This window comes from Lynx canadensis, chromosome D4, assembly GCF_007474595.2.
Source record: "Lynx canadensis isolate LIC74 chromosome D4, mLynCan4.pri.v2, whole genome shotgun sequence".
In the NCBI taxonomy this organism is placed as follows: domain Eukaryota; kingdom Metazoa; phylum Chordata; class Mammalia; order Carnivora; family Felidae; genus Lynx; species Lynx canadensis.
The window spans coordinates 81,944,821-81,958,618 of NC_044315.2; the positions used below are offsets into that span (position 1 = coordinate 81,944,821).

General features: G+C 35.9%; 1 protein-coding gene across 3 annotated transcripts in view; it reads right to left on the reverse strand.

Moving 5' to 3' along the window:
* The window catches only part of RC3H2 (ring finger and CCCH-type domains 2), a 52,578-nt gene that overhangs the window by 33,371 nt on the left and 5,409 nt on the right, over nt 1-13,798 (reverse strand). For all 3 annotated transcript variants that reach the window (XM_030294459.1, XM_030294458.1, XM_030294460.1), the window contains exons 2-5: nt 12,208-12,505; nt 8,299-8,416; nt 5,253-5,486; nt 580-755 (exon numbers count right to left, since the gene is read on the reverse strand). In XM_030294459.1, the coding sequence (XP_030150319.1) occupies nt 580-755; nt 5,253-5,486; nt 8,299-8,416; nt 12,208-12,438 (759 nt within the window). In that variant the 5' untranslated portion in view covers nt 12,439-12,505. The remainder of the gene's footprint in view (nt 1-579; nt 756-5,252; nt 5,487-8,298; nt 8,417-12,207; nt 12,506-13,798) is intronic.

Here is a 13,798-nt window from a genome sequence, read left to right on the forward strand (position 1 = left end):
TTCCACTTCTCTTGGTACCTGTAACCACCTAAAGTTTGTAAGACAATGAACTACATTTCTAAATATCTCGGGGGTTCTTCTGTCTTCTCAACCAAAACAAAACAAAACACACAAAAATCACACCACCTAAATGCAGAGTGGGGCAAGTAACTCAACGTTTCACTCTCTTGTCCTGAAGGCAACATTATAGGCCATCTTCAGATTAAAGGTCATAATCTAACCACAACAGGGAATAAAATAATGGGAAGTTGACACATTTACCAACTTTTATGCACTGCTATGTAGTTTTCCCTTTTAAGATGGTAAATTCATTTGACTAAGGCTTCTTTAGTCTACTTTCACTATCGCAAGAATCAAGTTTACCACACTATTTCCCTATGCTCTGTTTTGTGTTACTGACAACTTCACATATGTTTATTCCCAAAAGGTAGTATCACAGACACAAACGGTGCAGAAGGAAAACAAAGTTTCCTTTTAACTTTTGTTAGCATTCTGCATTTCTGGAGCCTCTAGACCATTCTAGAAAGCCTCTGTCTCACACAAAGGCATGTAACGTCTAGACGGTTGCTTGCTACTTACTTTGAAACATGAAGCTCGATACAGTAGTTGCACAACATGACCAATACTTGTTTTAGATGCCTGAGGAAATCTTGGTTCTAGTCTTTGAACAACAAAAAGTACCAGTACTTTCCTTGAGAGAGCAGAACCATCTTCTAATGCGAGCAACACCAGCTTCAAGGCCTCTTCTTGCATAGCTAGAAGTAAGGAACATGAATTCATGCTAAGTGAGAAAACCCGCATGTCTGTCAGACTTATCAGGGTATTAGTTCATGGCAGTCTCCATTACCCACAGTCTGTATTTCATTAGTACAAAAAGAAGACATCCCACATACAAAAATACAGTTTACTTAATAAGTAATCAAACAAAATATAATTTCTACTGACCAACCATTTGGAACACAAGTCAACAGAACTTAAAATGTATTTTCTGTTGGTATTTAATAATCAACTAGATAATGATAATGTTACAGCGCAAAGAAAAAAATCCTCATTTACAAAATACACGGAAATACTCTGACATATTAAACAAAAGGTAAAGGAAATATAGGAGTCTCATGATAAACGGTAATTTTTATTTAATGCATGAGACTGTTAACTTTGCCTGTCAAAACAATTTTGTATATAATTTTAAAGTGATATTAACCTCTGGATGCAATATCTAAAGAAGGCATTGAGTTGTTTTCCAGCCAGGGATGAACATAGTATAATCTGAATCTAATCATGAGGGAACATCAGACAAACTCAAATTAAGGAATTTTTAATAAAATAACTGCCTGTATTCTTCAAGAATACCGACATTAGGGGCACCTGGGTGGCTCAGCTGGTTAAGCATCTGACGGGCTCAGGGCATGATCTCATGGCTCAGGGGTTCGAGCCCCATGTCAAGCTCTGTGCTGACAGCACAGAGCATAGAGACTGCTTGGGATTCTGTGTCTCCTTCTCTCTCTGCCCCTCCCCCATGTATGTACGCTCTTTCCCTCTCTCAAAAATAAACATAAAAAAAAGAAAGAATACTAACATCAGACAAAGAAAGGCTAAAGAATGGTTCCAGATTAAAGACTAAAAAGAGATGACAAATACAGTAAGTGATAACATTCTGAAAGAAAATAAATTCCATTAAAGACATTTTTGGAATAATTGAAAAAACTGGAATGTGAACTACATTGTAGTATGGTATGTAACTTAAATTCTCTAAATTTGATGAAGGTACTGTTACTGTTTAAGATGGTATCCTTATTTTTAGGAAATACATTGAAATATTAAGGGATAAAGGGGCACTGAAATATATAAGCTTTTCTCAAATGGCTCAGAAAAGAGTAAAAGAGCAAGTAATATAATAAACGTAACAAAGTAATAAAAATTAATGAATATGGATAAGGAGTATACAGGAATTCTCTGCACTATTCTTGCAACTTTAAGGTAAATCTGAAATCATTTCAAAATTAAAAATTAAAAATGCATTGGTTCTCAACTAAAACAGTGGGACTTCAGAGCTGAGAGATCATCTAGAATCTGGATTAAAATTGAAACCCCTCCTTTTCCAAGTGAGGCACTGGTGTCAAGGTTCACAACTAGTTAGCAGCAAAACTGTACCTTTTTTTAAAAATTTGAGGCAAAGTTTATGTAATAGAAAATTAACCATTAAAAAAAAAATTTTGTGTGTTTATTGATTTAGAGAGTGAGACAGAGAATGAGTGGGGGACGGGCAAAGAGAGAGGGAGACACAGAATCTGAAGAAGGCTCCAGGTTCTGAGCTGTCTGCACAGAGACCAATGTGGGGCTCAAACTCAAGAACCACAAAATCATGACCTGAGCCAAAGTCAGACGCTTAATCGACAGCCATCCAGGTGTCCCCTCATGTGTTTTTTAAAGGCCATCTGCATATCTTCTTTGGGGAAATGTCTATTCAAGCCCTTGATCCACTTTTTTTTACATCGTGTTGTCTTTTTGTTGTTGCGTTGTAGAACAAAGGATACTTGATAACCTAGTCTAATGCTTCTTGGGTAAGGTAAATAAATATGAGGAAATATCCAAAGGCAGCCTTCTTAAATTACATACAAATGTTGATTTTAAAAATTATTTTTCAATTGAACTTTGTATTATGGAAAATTTTAAACATACACAACAGTAGAAACAACATGAACCCATAATATAGCTGTTGCCAGTTCTTACCCACTTTTCTAGTTTGTTTTGGCTGGAGTGTTTTGAAGTAAATCCCAGACATGGCATTTCACCCTTAAATAATCCATTATATATTTCTAACATGTAAGGACTTCAAAATTTCTTCTTATACTTGATCTCTTTGAGTAAGTATCCAAATAAGGTCCATACACTGCTTTTGGTTAATATGCCTTTAGGCTTTAAAAATAAATCTACACTTGTTCCCCACCACCCTCCACCCTTCAATTCAAGAGAAAATTCAGTTATTTTTTGAAGAAACAATCATTTTTCTAAACAATTCCCCATATTCTTGATTTAGCTAATTTTGTAGTGTTTCTAAATATATTCATTTATCTTCCTTATTGCCTGTAAACTATGGGCTTGATTAGATTCAGAATGAGTTTTTGTTCTTTGAGGTTTTGTTTCTTTTTCTGCCAAGCATACTTGTTATTCCAGACATTACACCAGAAGATACTTAAGACCTAGTTGTCTCACTTTTAGTAATGGTAAGGTTGATCAGTGGGTTCAAGCTCATCCATCTATTGTAAATTTCCCCAGCAATCTTTCATCTATTGGTTTAACACCTACTAATAATTCTTGCCTAGACCCATTAATTCACTTGAGGTTGTAAATGTGTGATTTTTCTAATTCTGATGATTTTTTATTAATTTATTAGCTGGAATTCTGCCAAAAGAGAAATCTATACCCAACACGCTAAGAAACTGTCGTTGAGAACAGTTTGTGAAGGAGAGGCAGAAAAAACATGCTTGACTTATTTTATCCTTTTCTAATTTCTAGAATAATGTGTTGGCATTATTTAGCAAGTGACAAAGATAACTAATTTTTCCTGTACTATCTTTACAAAATCATGGATTTTTATATTTTATGTTTCAGTCTATTGTAGTCATTATTCATTTTGATGTTCCAACTGTGCCACTCATGTCCAGTGGGAGCCCCTTCAAATATACTATGACCTTTTGACAAGATGCCCATGATCTTTAATAGTTTTGCTTTGTAGCTCAAGAATTCCCACACTCCACTTGTACTTTTCTATCCTAGAACTGGAAATGGCATTTATCCAAAGACCCCTGCTTCTTTTTAGTGGGCAATGGTATTTATTAAGAGTCATAATCTGGTTGCTATGGCTATTCATTGCTTCTAAGCCTTTTCAGTGGGGAGATGTTTGTTGTTACAGATAGTGCTTTATAAGTATGCATTCTGTATATTTTGCTGTTTCTTTGGGATAGATTTGTAAAAATGGAACTGTTAGGCCAAAGGGTAAGCACATAGGTGATTTTGCTAGACACTGTCGAATACCTCTTTAAAATGTGTACCACTTAGTATTCCTACCACTACCAGATGAAAGTATATACCTGTTTTCCCACAGCCCTGATAAAATTTATTGTCAAAAGTTTGAATTCTGCCAATCTGATACATGAGAAATGGCCAATATAATTTTAGTGTATATTTCTCTTGATATGAGAAATACTGAGTATATTTTATATGTTTGAGAGCCATTTACATTCCTTTTTCTCATGTATTTTCTGTTCATATCTTTTGCCAATTTCATTTGGGTGGCTGGTATCTTCTGAGTTTTCAGCAGTACCTTATATATAAGTTATATTAGTCTTTTATATGTGATAAAATACATTTTCCTAAGTTTCTCATTTTTTTTACTTTGCTAATGTTTCTGTGGTGTAATTTAAAAAATATACAGCCAAGTATCAGTCTTTTCTGTTACTGCCTCTGGCTTTGGAGTAAAAAAATATGTTTCTTATACTAAGTTATAAAGAAATTCATTCACATTTTTTATTAGTTATATGATGCATTTGTTAATAACAAGTATTTATGACCTACTTGGAATTTAAGTAGATGTGGTATATAAGAAATATATCCAATTTAATCCTTTTCCAGATGTCTATTCAGTTACCTCAATACCACTTATTTAAAAAGTTTCTTTCATGGGGCTCCTAGATGGCTCAGTCGGCTAAGTATCTGACTCTTGATTTTGGCTCAGGTCATGATCTCATGGTTCCTGAGATTGAGCCTCTCATCGGGCTTAGGGAGAAGCATGGAGCCAGTTTGCGATTCTCTCTCTTCTCATTCTCTGTCCCTCCCCCACTTGCGTGCTCTCTCTCTCAAAATAAATAAACATTAAAAAAAAATGATTGTAAGTGTGTATGTATGCATATGTGTATGTGTGTGTATATACATATATATAAATAACTTTATTTTTCTTTTACTTACTACTTATAAAATCTTAGGCCTCTCTAACTCAGTTTTTAATTTGTTAAATTGAATCTGTGTCACTTCTTTTGAAGGCTACGAAAGATTAAATGAGAAATGTATTCTAAAATACTATAGCACTAATACATAGATTATGATTACAAAAACTGGTTTATCTTTAATTATGTCAAGATTTGTATGTATAAGTGAAGTTAGGTTGAGGGGACTCTCAACCAATTCTCTAGAAATTGGAATCCTCTAACCTTGACAGCCAGTAAGACACACAAGATAGTGATCTATCCTACCTGGCCCTAGAAACTGGCATCCTCGAGCCCTGACAGCAGCCCATAGGTTGGCAGACAGTTGCTGGGGATTCTGGTGCTGTAATATTAGTTCTGTTACAGTTCTTTCTCCAAGCGAACGGGCTGCTCGCATGGCTCTTACACGACCTTCTTCCTCCACCAGCTGACAGTTTACGAGTGTCACCAGTTTCCTTTGCATTGGACGGCTCAGTGCACTCTGGTTCAAACTAGCTACACCTTTAAGAGAAAGAAAACAAAGTAAAGTTTTTTCATTTAAAAAGACAAGTCAATTTTCATTATCTGTATTTAACTATGAAGCCATAATTTGTAATGAATCCTCTGTAAGATACCTGGTTTTAATATGAGTGTTCTATCTCTGTTTATTACTATTTTGTGGTAACAGGAGCCTAATTTTTAGTTAAAGTTTTATTTGGGTATCCTGTTCTCTGGGTTGTATGGTGCCCCTCAAGAGAGTACTTTGGATTTATTTCATCTGTTCTCCAACCAGTTAATTAATGAAAAGTTTAATAATATAAAAACAGAGAGGGAGACAAACCATAAGAGACTCTTAAATACAGAGCATAATCTAAAAGTAATGATTAATAACAGCTCTAATTTTATCACATACACGATGTTTAGACTGTAACTTAATGGCAAGCTCTTAGATCATAATCCCTTTTCCTGACTCAAGGATATGCCCCAGCAATTCTTCCCTCTTTCCCACATCATTACTTCTTCCATTTCTATTTGATAGTTTCCATCAGCATTCCATAAAAACAAGCATGCTAAAGATAAATAAATCGTATTTTTTTTTTTAAAGTAGGTTCCACACCCAGCACGGAGCCCAACACTGGGTTCAAACTCACAATTCTGAGATCATGACCTGAGCAGAGATTAAGAGTCGGATGCATAATCAACTGAGCCACCCAGATGCCCCATAAATCTTTTCATTCATTCCTCTTTGCCTACCAGCTCTGTCCATTTCTTTCTTCTCTTTTGTAGCAAATTCTCTAGAGTTGTCTGTATTCATGATTTCCAAATTCCTTGCTTCACAATCTTGAAAGCCTACTTCAATTAAGTTGTTGCCACTGTCACTTCATCAAAACTGCTCTTCTCATGACAGCAATTACCTCCACTTTGCTAAATCAATGATCAACATTCCGTCCTTACCTTACTTGACATTTCACCAGCCCTCAACACAGATGACCACTCCTAATTCCTTTAAACATATTCTTTACTTGGCTTCCAGAACACTCCATTCTCTTGCTTTTCTTCCTTCCTTTTTTTGTTTCCCCAGTCTTTTCTTTTTTGATTTTATCTTTTCTTCCTGACTTCTTAATGTTAAAAGGCCTCAGGATCCAGTTTTTGTTTTCTTTTCTATCTGCATTCATTACTTAGAAGATCTTAGGCAATCTTATTAATTTCTTTAAATACTATCCATATGTTAATAACTCCCAAAGGTACAACTTCTATACCCCTCCTTAACATACATCCACTGGTTATTCAATAGCATCTAAATGAAGATTTGACACCTCAAACATAACACGACTAAAATTTAATTCCTGATCTTCTCATCTAAACCTGATCTACCTAGAGTTTTCCTTGTCTAAGTTGATGGCAACCTCTCTTTCCAGGTGCTCAGACCCCAAAACCCAAGAGTCATCTTTGATTCTGCTCTTTCTCTCATACCGTATGTCCAGTAACTTAGGAAATCCTCTTGACTCAATCTTCAAAATATATTCAGGCCATCCACTCACTACCTCCACTGCTACTAACCTTGTTCTATTAGCTTATTAACCAATACTCTGCTCCTAACCTTGGCTTCTACACTGAATTCTCAACAGAGTAGCGAGACAAATCCTTTAAACATTGGTTAGATTGTGTCACTCCTCTGCTTAAAACCCTACAGAGACTACCCAATTTTACTAAGAATAAAAGCTCAAGTCTTTAAAATGGCTTGCAGGTCTGTACATTATCTGGCCTCACCATTTCTTTTCATCTGTCTCATACCATTCTTCCCCTCACTCACACTGCTCCAGGCACACTCTCCTATTATTGTTCTTTGAAGATGCTAGGCATGACTAGAGGACTTTGCTATTGCCCTTGGGTGGAACAGTCTTTTCCCAGGAACCTACATGGCTAACTACCTCACCTCTTTCATCTCAAGTTTCAAAGCTACCTTTTTAATGAGGCCTACATTAACCACTTTATGTAAAATTGCAACGTGCCCTTGTCCCCTCACTCTGACATTTCTGATCCCTCTAGCTGTATTATTTCATTTCCATAACAATTATGAATTATAACATATAATCTTTTTATTCGCTTATTGTTTATTATGCTTTCTCCATTTTCTAAAATGTAAATGCTATGAGGGCAAGCATTTCGTTAATGTATGCCAAGTACCAAAATAGTGCCTGGCACTTAGTACAGGTTCGTTAGATATCTGTCCAATAAATGAATGAATGAATGAACAAGGTAGATAGGCTAAGTTTCTCAAGGAAGTGACTATGTTCAAAATATTGAACAGTACAAAGCACAGAGCAGGTATAAAATAAATGCTTCATTAATTCAACTATGATGTGCTGGTCAAGGGTATGCAGTGATGAATAAGACAGAATTGTATTTGTCATCACACCTAAAATAACTTACTGCACTTACATGCCTATCTCCCCCAACAGACTGAGGGTTCTGTGAAAGCAGGGACCCTAGCCACCATAAGTGCCAAACAAAATTGAATTAATACATGAAATTGTCTTAGTAGGACTTACTAAAATTAATATTCTGCTACAAAACTATTAATGTATATAAATACTGTATAAATCTCAATATGTAGTGTGTCTGATGAATTCTTAAATTAAAAACAATACTAGCTATTTTCAGAAAATAATACAATGCTCTCCATCAGAAAGTTTTCCCAAGAATTCTCCAAACTCATTTTTTAAAACTCAGAATTATTTAATAGGGTATCAACATCAAGTCTTTCAAGGTAAAAATATTACCAAGTCCTGCTCACCAGTAAAACACTTTTTTTGTGTAAAGGGGAACTTACCTTTACCTCCACTTAGTGGTTTTAAGTAGAGTGCCAAATCCTCAACACATTTCTTTGCAACCTCATAGTGTTTGTTCTCACCTAGATTACTTAACTTTATTGACTGATGATCTGGTACCTAAAAACAAAGAAGAATGGAAGAAATACATTTATCCAGCTCATGGAACTTTTATTTATATATTTGATAATAATCTTGGTGTGTATAAAATTATAACACAGAGATAATACATCAAAATAGTTTAAGTAAAATTGAAGACAAACACATAGCCAAACTGCTAAGAACCAAGGATATTATACTTAACAGCAGGGGCTAAGTGTATTAATAAATGGAAAAAGAAGTAGTTAATATCATATCAATGTATGTTTTTAAAAATTTTTTTTAACATTTACTTATTTTTGAGAGACAGAGAGAGATAGAGCACGTGCAGGGGACAGGCACAGAGAGAAGGAGACACAGAATCTGAAGCAGGCTCCAGGCTCTGAGCTGTCAGCACAGAGCCTGATGTGGGGCTCGAACTCAGGGACTGCGAGATCATGACCTCAACCGAAGTCGGATGCCTAACCAACTGAGCCACCCAGGCGCCCCTATCAATGTATATATCTTAGGGTTGATAACTATGGTAGAATTTTGACAGATGTTAACATTAGGGGAAGCTGCAGAAAATTATATGGGTTCTCTGTATACTATTTTTTGGAAGTTTTTAAAAAAGTTTTTCAAAATAAAAAGTAGGAAGGAAAAAAACCACTTAGCACCTTCTCACTATATAATTTTCTTATTTTATTTATTGCTTATGGTCTGTCCCCTCTTGGTACAACAAACACCACAAGACACAGTATTCTTTTCTTTTCTGTGTAAACTCCACCACCAACTTGGGGCTCGAACTCACAACTCCAAGATCAACAGCTGCATGTTCTACCAACTGAGCCAGCCAGACACCCCGCAAAACACAGTATACTTAACAAAATGTCAAAACTTGGGACGTAAACTGCAGCTCTGCCACTTCTATGAGTGACCCTGAGTAAATCATTTAACTGCTCCAAGTTATGGTTTCCCTATTTGAAAAATGGAGATGAAAAATCCCTGTTTTATAGTGCCACTATGGAAATTCAGTTTAATCTAACAATCATTTGTATTTATGGAGTGCTTAATATCTAAACATACTTGCAGGCACTAGGCATGTATCGGTGAGCAAAACAGACAAAATTTCTTGCCCTTGTACCTTACATTCTAGTGAAGAGAGGATGGAGCCAATAAATTCAAAAACATTAACAAATAAGTGGGTAATAATGATAGAAAGTGATAAGTAAGAATTACACAGCAAAGATAAGAGGGATTGGGAGTGCTGGAGAGGAATTGCAATTTTAAAAGGGGTGGTAGGATAGGCTTCCTTAGGAATCATGACATTTGAATAAACACTTGAGAAAGATAATAAACATTCTAGACAAAGATAACAGTCACTACAAAAGCCCTCAGGTGGGAACATGTTTGGCATATTTAACAACTGGCTAGGAAGCAGTATGGCTTAAGCAGAAAGACTGAAGCCAGTAGTAACAGGTGGGGCTTTAACAGTAATAGAAATCACATTGTGTAGGCCTGCAGACCATTAAGGACCAATTGAGAGAACATTTATAAATGATAAAACATAGTAACTGACCAACATAGCAGACATAAAATGGTAGCCAGTATTATCACAAAAAGTCTCCAATATTGTATTGGATCTAAGACGCCACTGTTTGCAAAAGGCACTGTGGAAAAAAATGCTGACAATTATGATATATTATTAATTACATCTAGATGCATCTAGATTTCAGAGTGTCTAACTGGAATACGGACATTTAAGAGAAACATGCTTCAGGGCCACCTGGGTGGCTCAGTCGGTTGAACGTCTGACTTTGGCTCAGGTCATGATCTCGTGGTTTGTGAGTCCCATGTTGGGCTCTGTGCTAACAGCTCAGACCCTAGAGCCTTCAGAGTCTGTCTCTCTCTCTCTCTCTCTCTCTCTCTCTCAAAAATAAATAAACATTAAAAAAAATATATGCTTTAAAACAAACACTTCAAATATCAAGATACTAAAAGAATGGAGTATTTTTAAAAATTTATTGTTTATTTTTGAGAAAGAGAGACAGAAGGCATGCAGAAGCTTGGGGAGAGGGTCACAAGGAAGGAAGGAGGGGGGGGGAAGGAAGGAAGGGGGAGGGAGGAGTGAGAGAGAGAGGGAGGGAGGGATGGAGGGAGGGAGAAAGGGGGAGGGAGAGCAAGCTGGAGAGGGTCAGAGGGAGAGAATTCTAAGCAGACTCTACACTCAATGCACAGCCAGATGCAGGCTTGATCCCACAATCCTGGGATCATGAACTGAGCGGAAATCAAGAGTCAGACATTCAACCGACTAGGCCACCCAGGTGTCCCAAGAATGGAGTATTTTTAATTCACTGAATTTTCTAAGAAGTGATTAATCAGAAAAGTCCTTACTTTCTTGCTTTTATATACAGTGCATGATGTACAGAATTTCATCTTCTTCCTCACCTGTAAAATGGGGATAATAACTAAACAGCTAAGGTAAGAATTAGTAATGATTTAGTAATATTTACTAAATTTTTTACTAAAATATTAGTAATATTTACTATCACACCTAACATAAAACAGGCCCTCATTTAATGGAAATTATTAAAAATCTAGGGTCTTGGTCTGATTCACTAAAATGATTATGAAAAAGAAATATTTATTTTATAACACATGAACCGAAAAAACTATACAGAATTTGTTACAGATACTCTGGAAATTGGTTTTCTCTCTCTCTCTCTATATATATATATCCCCAAATAGACCTTATTTTCTCGTTTGTAATATTATTCTAAAAGTCAAGTGAAGTTAAAAAGAAAATCCCAAAACCTCCATTTGAGGATCCTAGGGGGTTGATATTTGGCCAAAGTTTTGATTACATTTCTTTTTGTATGCAATAATAAATAAAAGCTTATATGTGATTATTTAAAAATCTTCCTTGGGGCGCCTGGGTGGCTCAGTCTGTTAAGCGTCCAGCTCTTGATTTTGGCTCAGGGAACAATCTCACAGTTTTGTGAGTTCAAGCCTCATGTGAGGCACTGCACTTACCATGAGGAGCCTGCTTCGGATTCTCCCTCTCTCTCTGTCCCTCCCCTTGCTTGTGTTCTGTCATCTCTCAAATAAACTTAAAAATAATGTTATCCACCAAAATCACTTATTTTTGAAAAATATTTATTTTTGAGAGAGTGCAAGTGGTGGAGGGGCAGAGGATATGAAGCAGGCTCATGTTGACAGGTTGGTAGCAGTGAGCCCAATGTGGGGCTCAAACTCACAAACTGCGAGATCACAACCTGAGCTGAAGTCAGACGCTCAACTGACTGAGCCACCCAGGGGCCCCACAACCAAAATCACTTATAAACATAAATTTTGACCACAGCATTGAACACAATGAAATATAGAATTATAATAAAATTTATGGTTTTGCCTAAGGATTTATGACATTATCTAAAAAAAAATCTTTTGCAGAATACAATCATGGTGTCAGGTACGAAGAATATTTTTTGTGTCTCAAGTATCACTAGACACACGTTGTACCCCTTAATGGACAAAGTTCTATAATTACTGCATATACCAAATTAGTAAAATCTTATTTACTTATTTATTTATTTATTTATTTATTTATTTAGAGAGAAAGAGAGAGTGCGAGAGAGAGTGAGCAGGGGAGGGGCAGAAAGAGACAGAGGAGAGAGAGAATCCCAAGCAGGCTTTGCTCTGTCACCACAGAGCCCAACGCGGGGCTAGAACTCACAAACTGTGAGATCATGACTGGAGCTAAAATCAAGAGTTGGGCACTCAACCAACATAGCCACCCAGGTGCCCCCCAAATGAGTAAAATCTTGAAAGGTTACCTGGGCTCCAACTAACTGGAGAAGTGCGAAGTTGACAGGAAGCACATCAATGTCTGTGTTGATGGCAGTCTGGTCAAAAGGACAAGCTTTTCGGTGAAGTTTATTCAAGCAGGTCTTGCAGACAGTGTGTGAACAACCTAAACTGATGGGTTTGTGCACATTCTCATCAAATTCATTATAGCAGATTGGACAGGACAGAAATTCTGTCCATTGAGCTGCCTGCACAGGCATTGTGGAAGCTGGATGCTCGGGTTAGCAGTCTAGCAGATCATTATTTTGCTGTGTAGTGTTTTGTGAGCTGGAAATGGACAAAAGTAAGAATTAACCACATATTCACCTTGAAAGAGTTAACTGCTTTAGTCAACCATCACAACTTCAAAACCTAAAACATTCTGAATAATTATATGCTTTGGATGTCTTTAAGTCTATTTGCTGAATTTGTTAAATTTCTGAAATTTGGTCCAGAAACAATATCTGGATAGTGTCCTTTTCAACTAAACATATTTATATTGGTTGCTCATATAACAGTCGAGTATCAAAGCTTTCATGTATTTTTCTTAATGATCACATCAAATTAGTAGATTAACTTTCCACGTTTCATTTTTACAAACACAAATTACTTTGGGTTGCTTGAGTGTTTTGGACAGCTACTGCTCCAAAACATATTAAGAAATGGCTTAAGATATTGGACTTTGAAAACTACTGATCCAAAGAATACTGTAGTGAGTCAAGTGTGAAAAAACAGCCACCTGAATGACCAAGTCAGTCAAGGATATGTTCAACTTGGCAGCTTCACAAAAGAGGAAATCTCTGTGGTCAAGATTTGACTAACAGGCTAACAGAAGTAATGAAAATCAAAGTATGTGAGATATAATGATAGAGCAATCTGTCCAAAAATGGGAAAAAAAAAAAAAAAGAAAACAAAAAAACAAAGATTCTGACCTTAAAATACAGTGCCAAAGTTAAGGGGGGGGGGGGGGAGTGTCTTACAAATCTAGAATGTGGCTCCCCACAATACTTTTGACAAAACACACCATTTAGTAAGATACATATATACAACACAAAACTGTCAGGTCCAATGACCAAATATAGAAAAATAAATATTCTCATCTAATAATTCTAAGCATAAAAAAAGCAAAATATAATTTTTTATTTTTACATACGATTAAAAGGCACATGTAAAAAAAAGATTAAATTTTTCTTTTTCCTAAGATTAAAATGCTTATCCCATAATTTTTAATAAGATAAAATACCTGGTGCCAAAACTATACTGTACTCTAATTTAAAATCTTTAGGTACCTAACAAACATTCTGTGTTTCACAAATTTTTCATATCTTCCAATTCAAAAGTTACATAAGTCTGACAAAGGCACTCTGGTGAACAAGAAATCCAGGTATTTAGGGCAATTAAATATCTAATACTTTATTTCATAAGAATGTTTACCAACCCAGATATCTTAGTTCCACAGAAATTAGATGTGTAAGCCTACAGTCAGATCAAGACAGAAAAGTATGTAACTGGTTCTCCAATATCTCCACATCCAAATGAAGAATTCTGTTAGCCTTTATTGTGCTTTTATATTCACATAAA